At 49.3% G+C, this 14,011-nt stretch overlaps 1 protein-coding gene across 1 annotated transcript in view; it reads right to left on the reverse strand.

Moving 5' to 3' along the window:
- Positions 1-14,011, reverse strand: part of PCCA (propionyl-CoA carboxylase subunit alpha) — a 274,548-nt gene that overhangs the window by 47,973 nt on the left and 212,564 nt on the right. Inside the window, exon 20 of the mRNA XM_056109803.1 lies at positions 11,065-11,163. Within this exon, the coding sequence (XP_055965778.1) occupies positions 11,065-11,163 (99 nt within the window). The remainder of the gene's footprint in view (positions 1-11,064; positions 11,164-14,011) is intronic.

Below are 14,011 nucleotides of genomic sequence, written 5' to 3' on the forward strand. Positions count from 1 at the left end.
GAGACTGGGGAAAGACAACAAAACCATCAAATAGTCATAATTCAACATGACAAACACATGAAATATTCTAGGATAAGAGGCCATGCCCTCTTAAGTACCTAGAAAGGTTAAGGAGAACATGCAGGAAAACATCAGAGCTGGGCACTAAGCAATGGGCAGAAATTTTCCTGGAGGGAAGGGACACTTGGGTTCTGGTGGACGAGTCTGTGCAAATTTCAGAGTCTGGAGAAGTCCGGTGAGCATCTGAATGGCCAGGTGTGTAGAAGCAGTTGGGCAGGGCCAGAGAGAGGTGCGGTCGGGGGGCAGTGCTCGAGGCAGGATGACAGACCTGGGGCTTCTTCCAGCAGGAAGGCTCATGCTTGAACAGTTCTCCCACTGATTGTCTGTGGAGACACCTGTTCACGCTCCAGTGATGATGGTGGGCAATGAGGCTCAGGATAGAGACGGCCGGTGGGGGAAGAGGGAGGGACTGTGACGTTCAGGACATTCAAGGACAAGGAGAAAGGTGGAACTAAGCCTGAGAAACTCCAATGCTGGAGGGCAGACAGACCAGAAATCCACTTTTCACTTTGCTTCTGAGGAAACCCAGAGTGCAGGGAGGGGCCGAAGAGGATGTGCGGTGGGCACCGGGGGCCAGTCACAGCCAGGAATCACCTCACAGATGAGAGGACATGGCATCACTGGGCTGCAACTGGACAGAAGACGCGACAACACAAATCATCCGGCTTTCTCAATGTCAAAAGGCAAACCCAAACATTCCTCTTGGCACACCACTGCTGCTCGTCAACCCTTCTTGAATATGAGACGTCCAAGACAGCTGCCTTCTCTTCCCAGCCTCTACTCAGCTCCCTGTCTCCCTTACACGCCATTTATTTGTTTGGGGGCCACACGGGTCTCTGCTCAGGGCTCATTCCTCATGGTGCTCGGGGGACCCTATGGGGTATCGGAGATTGAACCCAGGTCAGCTGTGTGCAAGGCAAGCACCCTCCCTGCTGTGCCATCTTTCTAGATCCTGTTAGGCTCCATCTGAGATTTGTCTCCCTTGAGTCGTGTGTGATCAGGGTCACCAGCGGTTCTAACTGCCCCTTACTTGGTCAGTGGCGCCCTAGCGTGTCCCTTACTCATGATAGGGACACATGAACTGCTTTCCCAGTGCCTCCTTCGTGGCCTCAGGGACTGCTTCTAAGCCAGTTTCTAAGGCGGCCCCATACTTAGCCTCAGCCCGAGTCCCACGGACATTCCTGTGATCTCATCCAGCTCCAGGATTTCCCCAACTATCACCCCAAGACCCTTCTAAGTGACACTTGCACAAGGTCGGTTTTCCTGACGTACAGAGACCTGTTCCGTCTAATGGCATGGGGAACTTGAGCGCCACCATGTTCACCGTGGAATGCCACACCACAATCGAGCCACCATCACTCGCACCGAGTTCCAAAGATTCTTTTTCTGCAATCCCATCTCGGTTCCCTGCCTCTAGCAACGGGGATCTGCTAATACATGAGTTCATCACCCCCACCCTCCCCGCCCCCCAGCGGAGATTCAGCTGTGCCAGCACCTTTTGTTTGAAGAGAATTTCCCACTGCATTCCTCAGCACTGCTGCCAAAAATAACGTACCATTTCCATCCAGATCTATTTCAAAACTATTCTGCTCCCCTGTTCCCCCTGCCTGCTACCAGCACGGTGTTATCTGGAGATGCTGCCTCACCACCAGTTTTGACACGGGGGTGCACAACCCTCTGACTCCACTGTGTCTCAAAAACGGACTTTGCTCTTGGGACTCTGAACTGGAAAAAATAATTTCTTTTTCTATGGTGAAAAAAACAAAGAATGGTATCTATCGATCCTCTTAATTGTGTTGATACACGGTCCCAGCAGTGTTGAGGCTTTTGACTCTGCTGTGAGACCTTAGTGCCCCTTCTCTCCCTGCTTCTTGGAAACTACCCTTCTCCCTGCCTCAGGCCTTGGGAATCCCCTCTCTCTTCTCTTTCCACCACTTGGACCATTTCAAATACATCAACTGGGCGCACAGTATAGGACGCTGTCTTTCTGTAACTGACCTCACTTTGCAGAGCATGCCAAAGTTGTTATCTGCTGTAGACTCTCTCCTTTTTTGAGGCTGAGTAATACTTCATGATGTGTCCTATAGACTGCATCTTGCTTACCAAAATGTGGGTCGCTTTCGAGCTTGTGGCAATTTCCAGGGATGCAGCTGGTAGCAGCAGCACAATTTTTTATTCACCTGCATTGGGGGCCACACCTGGTAGTTTTCAAGGCCAAGCCCTGGCTCTGCACTCAGAGGTCACTCCTGCTGGTGCTCAGGGAACCACATGGAGTGTCAGGGATCTAATCCAGGTCAGCTGCATGCAAGGCAAATTCCTTCTCTGTCGTACTATTGCTCTGGCCCCTATACTTCACTTTCATGAAGCCGGGGGACTCTCACTTCAATTGTTCCTCTAACAATTACACCTCTTTATCCAATGTTAGATGGCAGCTCAAGTCACATGAAAATGTCTTCTCATTCTAACCACCGGCTACAAGATTTACAATGTGAATGCTTTCCTTTTTGAGGGGAGAGCACATTCGGCAGTGCTCAGGGCTTACTCCAGACTCGGTGCTCAGGGATCACTCCTGGCAGGGCTCAGGGGACCATATGAGGTGCCGGGGATTGAACCTGGGTCAGCTGCATGCAAGGCAAGAGCCCTCCCTGCTATTCTATCATTCTATTGACAATCTGAACTATTTCTGGCTTGTTTTTCTCTGAAGACTATCTGAGCTGACTTTGTTAACAAAATTATTTTAGACATTCCTTCTGATCAAATTCACTCCAAATTAGCAAAGTCAGTCCACAGGCAGGAAAAGCAAGGGCAGTCATAAGCCGACACATCAAATTTTCCCCGAAACCAGCTTGCCAGGATGATGAAATTAGAGGGCATTGCACCTTTAAAAGTCATCTTACTGAACAGGAAGAGAAAGGAGGGTTTTCTTTTTCCCTCACTGATTTCCAACTTGATAATATGTTTCAAAGGCCATTACTGTGGGGCTGGTCTTATGGTCTCCAAACTTATTATTTTCCACATTTACTGCAATCACTGCCTCTTCTGGAAATTGCCATCAGACCATTTTCTAGTTAACAGAGGGCAGAGGAGAAACAAGTGCGAGTCCGCAGGGGTGGGGCAGAGTGGCGGGCAGACAACATTTAGAGTACATTTTTCAAAAGCGACTTCCCAGCCATAAAAACACATGCCACCAGGGACAGGAAATGTGCTGAGTGGTAAGGATGCTGTTCCAAAGCAAGATGGCTTGTATCAAAATTAATATTTTAAATTAAACTACGAAACACATCTCAGCTATAAAATTGTGATGACTTTTTCTTTTTTATTTTTTTGAAGTGTAACAGTGAAAGGAGTTATTTCAGTTCCACTGGTGGGCTTGCCTCTGAAACGTGTGGCTGTAATTGATGTTTTCGGGAAAGCGAAAAGGAGATGGTGAATAATTACTCCTTCATTCCCTACTTCTTTGGGGAGAAAGTGCCGAGCTCTACTTACTTTATGTTACATATTTAGATCACCTATACATCCTAAATTGATGGTCGTATAACACACTCGGTGACTTAAGTAACTATGTGTATATAGTATATATGCATATAACAGCTAATTGCTTCTTTTTGCTTTGGGTTTTTATTTTGTTTTTGCTCTTATTTTGTTTTGGCTTGGGGGCCACTCCCATTAGTGCTCAGGTACTATGCACAGGGATCACTCCTGGTGGGCTCAGGAACCATATGGGATGCTAAGGATTGAACCCGGGCTGGCCATATGCAAGGCAAGTACCCTACTCACTTCAACCCACAGATTACTCTTGTTGGGGATGGTGGTAGAAGGGGTGGGCAACTAAAAAACACAGAAAACATTTCTCTGGGGCCTTAAAACACAAGATGATGACATCCAAAGCTATAATTTTGTTCTGGCAAAATACAAGCAAAAATGTAAGCCACTTCATTTTCGAGATAACATTAAAATACTCATTTTAGCACTTACATACATGTACTAGGGTTAAAAAAACTAGGTTCAACTAACTGGTGAATCAATAAAACTGAAAAAATTACACTTTGAGCTTCTTTTTTATGGAAAACAGATTCATTTTTGTCAAAAATGGGACAACCTTACGTTTCTAGAAATCTATTCAAAATTGTTGAGGGAAAGCATTTGGGAATGAGTCATAAATCAAGTTCTACAGTCAGCAAACACGCACAACTCTCGCCTTGTAGCCCTGAAGCTGGGTAATATCCGAGGCAACATTGGCCCACAGAGCATTTAAAGTTATAAGATCTATTTAGCACCACAATCATCCCCAAGTAATCCATTTAATCTGGCATTCTGTGGTCAGTGACAGGAGATCCATGGCCACTATTCCAAATGTGTCTGTTGTAACACAGAAAATTAGTTCCACTTTGCCGGCTACCAATGACCTATTCAATGGAGAAAGCCCAAGGCCAGCAATCAGCCCGGCATTGTTATTCCTAATAAACCGTCTTCTCTTGCAAATACCCAATATGAGAAAGAAGTAGAAGAATTAGAAGAAATAAACAAGCTTCCAATGGAACACGATGAAGAGCTTCACCACACACAAGTGCAGAATTGTTCCACCTAAGCCGGATCTCGGGATATTTTCCAAAGCACGGAGCTGCTCCTCAGCCCAGAGACAGCCTGCTGAGAGCAGGCGGAGACGAGGCTGTTGCCAGAGGCCAGCCAAAGGCTCTTAGTCAGCGCTGCTAGCAAATGTTCAAGCCAACGTGACTCCGCAAGAAGAAAATCTAGTATGGGAAACGCTAATACGAAATGATGTTTTAAATCCCAACAGAAAAATCACAACTGCACAAAACGGGAAACTGCTTGGAGGTATTCAGAATAAAACTGAAGAGCCTCTTGCATGGTTAAAAATGTGTGGAAGGGGCTGGAGCGATAGCACAACAGGTAGGGCGTTTGCCTTGCATGTGGCCAACCCGGGTTCGATTCCCAGCATTCTATGTGGTTTCTTGAGCACTACCAGGAGTAATTTCTGAGAAATAAAATAAAATAAATAAAAATGCGTGTGTGTGTGTGTGTGTGTGTATGTTCACTGTCCTATACATAATCCTCGTAATAAAATAACAAAGTTCTATTGCTCAGGTGGGTTCTCTCCGTACGGAGAGGGCGAGGGAAGGAAACAACAAGTGTTCACGATGTATAGAATGCAACGTAGTTTTGTTTTTGTTTCAACACTTGGTTCTATGACTTGGGCAGGAAATCATTCTACATTTTATCATTATTATTATTTGGTTTTAGGGCCATAGCTGGGAGTGCTCAGGGCTTACTCTTGGCTCTACACTCAGGGACCACCCCTGGTGGGCTTGGAGGACCATATGGGATGCCAGGGATCAAACCTCGGTCTCAACCATGTGCATGGCAAATGTCCTACCAACTGTACTATCCCTCTGGCCCATCATTCCACTTTTTAAAAAGTCTTTTTTTTTTTTTCAAAGCTGCTGAATGAATGAGGAGGTAAGAAGTGTGTTAATATGGCTGCTCAATACCTCTACTGCAAACCACAACACCCTAAAGGAAAGAGAGAGTAAAAGGGAATGCCCTGCCATAAAGATGGGGTGGAGTGGGGGGAAATGGGGTGGGGGGTGGGAGGGATACTGGGATCACTGGTGGTGGAGAATGGGCACTGGTGGAGGGATGGATACTCGATCACTGTATAACTGAAACCCAAGCACAAAAGTTTGTAAGTCTACAACTGTACCTCATGGTGTTTCACTGAAAAAAAAAAAAAGTGTGTTAACCAAATGATTAAAAAAAAAATCATCTCCTGCTGAAAAATGAATTTAATTCATCTATTCTAATTTGGAACAATGAAAACCAAAACTGAGCCTGACTTGCAGGGGAGCAATTTAAAAACAAAACTAAAACAAACCATATGTGTTTTTTTTTTCCCCTCCCGGAAACACTGATTTACAAAAAGTTTTGTTCTGGAGCTTTCCAAGGTAGTCACCATGGGATACACATATTTATTAGAACCTGAAATGTGACTTACTACTGAAAACAAAAATTTTCACCTGGTTTCACTTCAATTACTTGTAATTGAAACACAGAAGCAGGGAAACTATTTTCCTGCTAAGAGCAACTGTGGAAGGATCTGCCTGGCCTTCCCCTGTCCCAATACCGGCAGCATGATTGTCAAGACAGGGAGAATGTTCCAGAGAGGGGCAGCACAGCCTTACACATTAGGGTCCCGAATTCAAATCCCAGCACCAAAGTCTGTACCCCCGGGGGCCCCTACAATCCTGAATCAAGCATCTCAGAAGTGGGACCCTGCCACCCAAAGAAATTGCTGCCAATGTGTGAGGGTATAAGCTGTTTCACATGTATGAACCAACTCCCGGCTCTACACTCTGAGATCCTGTTCCAACACTAACATTTGGGATCTACTGTGTTCCATAAAATTAATTTCATTTGTTCTAACACGCTTAGTGGTGACTAAAACATTTTAAGTTGGAGATAAGGCTCATGACTCATGACAGATTTCTATTGGGCTCTCATTCCACCACTTTTTTTTATTGGTAATCTGGAAATCAGAATTCTGTGTGTGTGTGTGTGTGTGTGTTCGCGCGCGCGCGTGTGTGTGTGTGTATGTGTGTGTGTAGGGGTGTTAGGGGGCAGGTGGTGAGGGAACGCTTTGGACCACACCTGGCTGTGATCAGGAGTCACTCCTGGTGGGACTCGGGGGGACCATATACAGTGCCAGAGGTCAAACCAGGCTCAGCTCTCACAACTTGTCTTTTCATGAGAGAAATGAGAAAGAGGCCCGGAGAGATAGTGCAGGGGTGATACTATCACCCCAGCTCAATCCCTATAGCGCAGATGGTCCCCAGAGTACCACCAGAAGTGATGCTTAAACACAGAGTCAGGAATAGCCCCTGGGCACCCCAATGGCCCTCTACCCCCAAAGGAGAAAGCATTGTTGGGGGTCTCACATTATGTCATTTAGACCTATTCAACAAATAGCACTGCTTATGGACTCTACATTGGCGAGGAAAAACTCTGATATCTATCCAACTTCAGCAGAAAACAAATGTGAACACTATCGTTTTATTTTCTTTCAAGGAAAATTTGGTTGACTGGCTGAAGACACTGTGAAGAAAACCCTAAAGTGTCTTGCAGTGTTCTCAGAGTTGGTGGCCCTCGCCCCTCACTCTGAGATGCTTCAGGGGACAGGGCCGGAGGCGGCCTCTGTCCTTTCTGGCCGGTGCTTTGCTGCTCGCTCCCTGCAGTTCCCACAGAGATTCAAATTTCTTTTGTATTGGTTTGGGTTTGGGGGCCATACCCGGTGGTGCTCAGGCCTTACTCCCAGGCTCTGTGCTCAGGAATCACTCCTCCCGGGGCTCGGGGGGACCCCCTGGGATTCCAAGATTCCCTGGAAGCCCAGTACAAGGCTGAAAATGATGGGGCGGGAGCAAGAGGACATAGGATGAAGCACCACTGAGCCTGAGTGGCCAGCTGGGGAGAGAGGGCGCTGGGCAGCCTCAGAGAGTAAGGAAGGTGACGTGGCTACACTCCCCACTGGACATAGGGGGCACCGGCAGGAATAGTCAGGCCCCTTCCTGAGACAGGGGAGCAGGGGGAAAGGATAACAGTGAAGGCAACGAGGAAATGGGAGACTTGGTTGGAAAGCAATGTGTCCAGTTCAGCAGGTCACTTCCGTGGCAGGCCCGGGGATGCCTGGTGCATCTCTGCGGGCTACTCCTGCAGAGATGCACAACCCAGGGCGTTACCTGCTACTGAACAAGGCAGAGATTTTGCAAATGTTGGAAGTGGGGGGGGGTGTGGAAAGAAGTGGCAAAGGAGCTAAGGAAGCTGTCTAAAGACGGTGCCTGGGAGGGAAACTGGGGACACTGGTGGTGGGACAGACACCCTGGTAGAGGGATGGGTGTTGGACACTGTATGACTGAAACCCGGTCATGATCAGCTTCTGAACTCTGTAACTCAGGGAGACTTAATAAAATAATTAAGTAAATAAACACAGTGCTTGAAGGAATGAAGGCACAGAAAAAAAGGGAAATGAAATCCTCAGTGTGTATATAAGACAAAGTTAATTTCTGAGATCACAAAATGCAAGATGGCTCTCCATCTATCCATCCATCCGTCCATCCCATTCATCCATCCATCCATCCAACTATCCATCATTCATTCATCCTTCCGTCTTCTTACTGACTCTGTCCATGTGCCAGGCACTCAACAGGGCTGTGGGAATTCAAGGTCAAATCAAAGTTGAAACAGGTAATTTAGATTAATTAAAGAAAGTTAATAACCTATGAAATTCATTATCCAAATGATGGCACATGCCAAAATACAATTTAGTGCAGAAGAAATTAATAGATGACACACAGCTCATGAGGGCTTACCTACGCAAACCAGGAACGCACCCAGACAACATGAATAATTGGATTTGACTGAATGGCTGGGGACCCCTTTCCGACATCCCCCCTAAGCCTTCAGCACCTAATCCTATGAAGATTATTAACTGTTTTCTTTCACGGGCTGCAGAATTCCAGCAATAACATGGCATGCTAGGGACCATCTAGCCTTAAATACAATGCCAGGCCTGTTTTTCCTGATAGGAAAAACCAAAAATCTCCCATCTCCTACCTCAAGAGAAAATGAAAGAATCTGGAGAATAATTAGGGGTGTGTGGTGTTGGGAATCAAACTCAGAGCATTGTACGTACAAGGCAACTATTATACTGTTGAGCCACATCCCTGGCCCAAAGGAAGGTGACTTTTTTTTTTGCAGGGGAGGGGGTTCCTAAGACCCTGGGGTCCTAGTGACTGGTTCTCAGTCAACTGAGCTGGTGGTTCAATGTGAGTGCCTTGGATGCGTGCTACCCAGGTCCTTCGATGCTGGGGACCAAGCCCAGCTGCTCAGGCTGAGATGCTCTGGGGATCCCAGGTTGCTGGGGACCAAGCCCAGGTTGACACATACTAAGCATAAGCCCCAGAAACTGTAGCCCCTGGGCCCCCAGGAGAATGAATTCATCCTTTTTGTTTGGTTTGGGTTTTTTTGTAGGGCCACACCCGGCAGAGCTCAGGATTTACTCCTTGCTTTGTGCTCATTTCTGGCAGTGCTTGGGGAACATATTGGGTGCTGGGGATTGAACCCCTGCTGTACAATTGCTCCAGCCCCAGAAACATCACTATTCCCTGTGGCTAAGACACAGGCAGCCAAGAGGCCAGGCCCGGTCGTAACGAGCCTGTTCCCTGCCCCCGCCCACAACAGTTGGTGGGAACCAGAAGGCTGGAGGAACTGGAATTGGGGTGGGCTGGGGGTGCTAACAGGGCAGCTGGTTCAATTGAGGATGCCCAATCCACGGCGGAAGTGGGTTTCCCAGAAGACATTAACCAGCTCTGACACCGTCCCCAAAGAACACGAGCAGCTTCTGCTAGGGGACAGAGCAGTCCACTGATTCTTTAGGACTGTATTAAACCATATTTGTTCAGTTACACAGAAAGTCAGTGGTATCTTACAGGTTAAAACCCATCATGGCACTGAATCACTGATAAGGAGGGAAAGCCGTGAGAGTATTGCATATGGGGGAGCATTTCCTTTGACGCTCATGGGGGAGGACTTCCTGTGGTACTTATGGGGGAGCATTTCCTGCGGTGCTCATAGGGGAGCACTTCCTGTGATGCTCATGGGGGAGCACTGCCTGTGGTACCTATGGGGGAGCACTCCCTGTGGTGCTCATGGGGGGCATTTCCTATGTTGCTCTTGGGGGCCACTACCTGTGAGTAGTGGCCCCCTGTGAGTAGTGGGGTCCAACCCGGGCCTCTTGCATGTGTTGCAGGCAGGAAGAAGGGGGCCCTGGTAATGGATATTGGGCATATCTGAAACCTGAACCAGCAGGAAGGCACAGAGGCCTTCAGAGAGGCGCCAGGAATTGCAGGAACAAAGGTTACACAGGCACAGCTAGACGGGCTGCCCAGAAGATCGAAACCTTTCCCCAGGAACTGCCCTATAAACTCCTCCTTGTGGAAGGATTCATGCCGAAGGCAGGTACGGAAAACAACCCCACTTAGCCCTCCCCCAAGCATGGCACGGGGCCCCTTCACTCCGGAGACGTGGTAAGGGGCACGAGTCTTAGCTTCCCTCTCTCCTTCCCTCCCTTCATTTCCCAATAAATTTGTTCTACTTCACTGCTTGTCGCCTCCTGAAATCCTTTCCTGAGAGGAAGGTCTGGGTAAGGACTGGGACAGACTTTCCTGTCCGACACAGCGAGTCCGCAGCTCCCTGAGTATGAGATGGGTTGTGGGGATCAACCCAGGCTGGGCAGAACAAGTGGACGTCGGGTGCATCTTGACCACGGCCTTGAGGGCTGGTGGGACGGCAGGTCCAGTATGTGCTGAGTAGGGGCTCACTGTAGACTCCCCCAGTCCTGCACCTCCCAGGCATTCCGGGGGGCAGGGGGAGGAAGGCGGGAGAGGGAGAGTGTCCGATTTCCTTCTTGAGGCCGCAGCCTCTCTCCTCCCCGCTTCGTGGAAGTCGCCCAGGACCCCCGAGCATTACACATGAAGCCTGTGCTGCAGTCAGCTAAGCTGAGAAATGCAGGCAGGATGCTTCAAGGAGGAAGGTTCAAACCACCCGGGGGCTGGAGAGATGGCGCAGCCCAGCCACAGGACACCTGCCTCGCACACAGACACCCCAGGACACGCCTCAGCACCCCACATACTCCCGGGAGCCCTGCCACAGTGATCCCTGAGCACAGACCCAGGAGTTGGCTCTGAGCACCCATTGGGGTGTTCCCCAAACAAAACAAAACAAAAGAAACAAAAGATTCTGACTCTCCTACACCCTCCCAAAGAAAGAAAATACCAATGCCTCGGAAGAGGACTCGGGGTGTAAAATCAGGAAAATGATGGTGTGTGAGCAGCAGAGGGGACAGACGAGCTTCTCCCGACTCCGCTGCCAACACCAACCATGGACAGCTCCGGGCACCTGACAGGGTCCCCCGGAAACCGTCAGCCCCGTTACCTGGATGGTCCTCTGAGTGCCATCAACGTTGACAGACAACAAGGGTGACGCCAGGTTCCACGTGCTGGTCACATTCAGCTTCGACCCGTCAACTTCCACCTGTTGTGACACCAGAATGAGGCTGTTACCACGCAGGAAGACAGAAGAACCCCGGCGCGGGCCCGCAGCGGCCGCGCGAAGCAGATGGCTCCAAGCGGCCTGTCATGTTTCCTGGCCCCGCCATGAAAGACAGGCCAGCGGGGAGTGTGTGGACGTCTCTGGGGAGGGGGGGCGGGGCTGGGGTCCAGCTGCCTCCCCGAACAGGGGTTTCGAGCCACATCGAGGGAGGAGCCCTGAGCCGATCTGGACATGCCGCCTCGTCTGCAATTAGACGGATAATGCATATAAATTCCAGTGACTCTCTGTGACCCCTGCAACAGGGCCTGCATCTAATATCCTCTCCAAGGACCGCGGGAGAACTTTCCCCGCGTTCATTTTCATGAAGGACTACGCGGCGTTGTCTTAATTAAACAGACGCTTTAATTAGGCAACATTCGTGGGTGTTGAATATTAAAAGTCCATCTGAACTCTGTGAAGCTCTGTCACACTCCTGTCCATCACAAAGGCTCCCTGCAACAGGTCGGCATTCGTGAAGACAAAAGTGAGACCATGGTTGTTTAAAAGAGACTCTCCCAGGGGCCAGAGCAATCCAGTACAGAGGGGCGGGCTCTTGCCTGGCAAGGGATAGACCCAAGTCCAATCCCCAGCATCCCATAAGGTCCCCTGAGCCCACCAAGAGAGATCTCTGAGTGTAGAGCCAGGAGTGAAAGAGAGATATTCCTAAGAGAAAAATACTCAACCCCCAAGCATACATGAAAATAACTGCAAGGAAGAAAGCAAAGCTCCCTTAAAATAAAATATAGTTTTACAGTAAGAGACATAGCAAAGAGGTATCTGAGGTATCTAAGAGGTGCAGAAGCTTCCCAGGGAAGACAGGAGGTCCTGAATAATTCTATTAATTCTCTTGGAACAATTATTTACTCCAGCCGCCTCAGACCACTATGATTTTGTGCGTGCAAAACAGCAGGCATGGCTCAACTGACTAAGCACATACTTCGCATGCAGGGGGCCTGGGTATGATCCCTGGCACCACATGGTTTCCCTGAGCACAGAGCCAGGACTAGCCCCCAAGCACCACCCACAAAACCACAAAAAGGAAAAGTGTGGGGCTGAAGTGATAGCACAGTGGGTAGGGCATTTGCCTTGCATGCAGACAACCTAGGTTCGAGTCCCAGCAAGGTCTCCCGAGCACCGCCACGAGGAATTCCTGAGGGCAGAGCCAGGAGTAACCCCTGAGCATCGCCAGGTATGACCTACAGGTGCTGAAACCATAGAGCAGTATGCATAGGGCACTTGCCTTGCACGCGGTCAAACGGAGCTCAATCCCCAGCATCCCATAGGGTCCCCCGAGCCCCACCAGGCGTGATCCCTGAGCACAGAGCCCTGAACACCGCTGGGTGTGGCCCCCAAACAAAAACTCAGAAGCAGCACTTTAGTGAGAAAGTTAAGAGGACCTACAGAATTTAAGAAGACCTACAGAGAGAGGAGAGGGCTCCCATGGCAGAACCCATATCAGCCACACGAGAGGCCCTGGGCTTAATCCCTGGCACCACCCAGCACTATGGTTCCAAGCACTATGATAATGCTACCTATGTGCATAGGCAGCACTTTGAACTGGGAGTCCCAGTGCCTACCATGGGGCCGTGTACAGATCACGCCCGTGGATTAGAAGAGTCAGTGTTACTAAGTTCTCTCTCTGACTGAGCTACGTGTTCAACAGAATTCCCATCAAACTCCCAGCAGGCTCTCCCTCATTGGGCAGGAACGGATGCATTCAATCTGAAACACAGGTACACAAGCAAAGGAAATACGACGGCAAAAAGCAATTTTGAAAAATAAGCAAATCAGAGAGCTCAGGGCCCTGGGTTTTTAGACTTCCCCTTGAGTCAGGGGCTCAGGAAACGGGGAAGAAACAGGCACGTTCATGACAAGAACAAACCGAGAGCAGCGTGTCTAGCGGACTTCCCCAGAGCGCCAAGACAGGAAGAAGACAGAACACAGAGCGCGTCGACCTGCAACCCTGGAGCATCTGAAAAGCAGTATCATTTTATTTATTTTTTATTAGGGGGCTATCCCCAGCGGTGCTTGGGCCTCATTCCTGCCTCTGTGCTCAGGGATCACTCCTAATGGGGCCCAGATGGGGTGCTGGGGACCGAACCCGAGTCAGTCATGTGCCAGGCACTCAAGCATCTTTACAAACCCTGTACTGTTTATCCAGCTCAACAGCAATGATTTTGATTTTTAATGATTTTCTGGGCCAGAGAGATGCCTCAAAGGACTGAGCATGTGCTGCCCACAGGAAGCCCTGAACTCACAATCCCCAGCACCTCAGGGTCCCCCGAGCTCACCACCAGGCATTCCTCCCCACGAATAAACCCTGACATCGCCACACGGATTACCAAAGCTCAACTTGGGGCAACAGGGGCTAGTGCAAGGGGCTCGCCAGGCATGTGCCAGGCCGGGAACCCCATCCCTCATCCCTCTGGCACCCGATGCCCCTGCCTGTGCCAGCACCAGGGACAGCCCTTACTCAAAAAGACTCAAGTGATAAAAGCTCAAGGGCTGGGGCGCATGCTCCACACGGAGCAGATCTAAGTTCAATTCCCGGAACCACATAGTCGCCCCCCTCCTCTGACCAAGCTCTTGAGGCAACAGGCCCTGAGGTCCTCCCCGCTTTGCAAAACCAAAGGTCGGAACAGAAAACATAAAACTTGTAGGGAAAAAAATAGAGAGAAAAATCTTCATGACCTGGGGCTAGGTCAAGACTTCTTTCTTTCTTTCTTTTTTTTTTTTTTTGCTTTTGGGGTCACACCTGGCGATGCACAGGGATTACTCCTGGCTCTGCACT

The sequence above is a fragment of the Sorex fumeus genome, unplaced genomic scaffold (genome assembly GCF_029834395.1).
Source record: "Sorex fumeus unplaced genomic scaffold, SorFum_2.1 ptg000008l, whole genome shotgun sequence".
In the NCBI taxonomy this organism is placed as follows: domain Eukaryota; kingdom Metazoa; phylum Chordata; class Mammalia; order Eulipotyphla; family Soricidae; genus Sorex; species Sorex fumeus.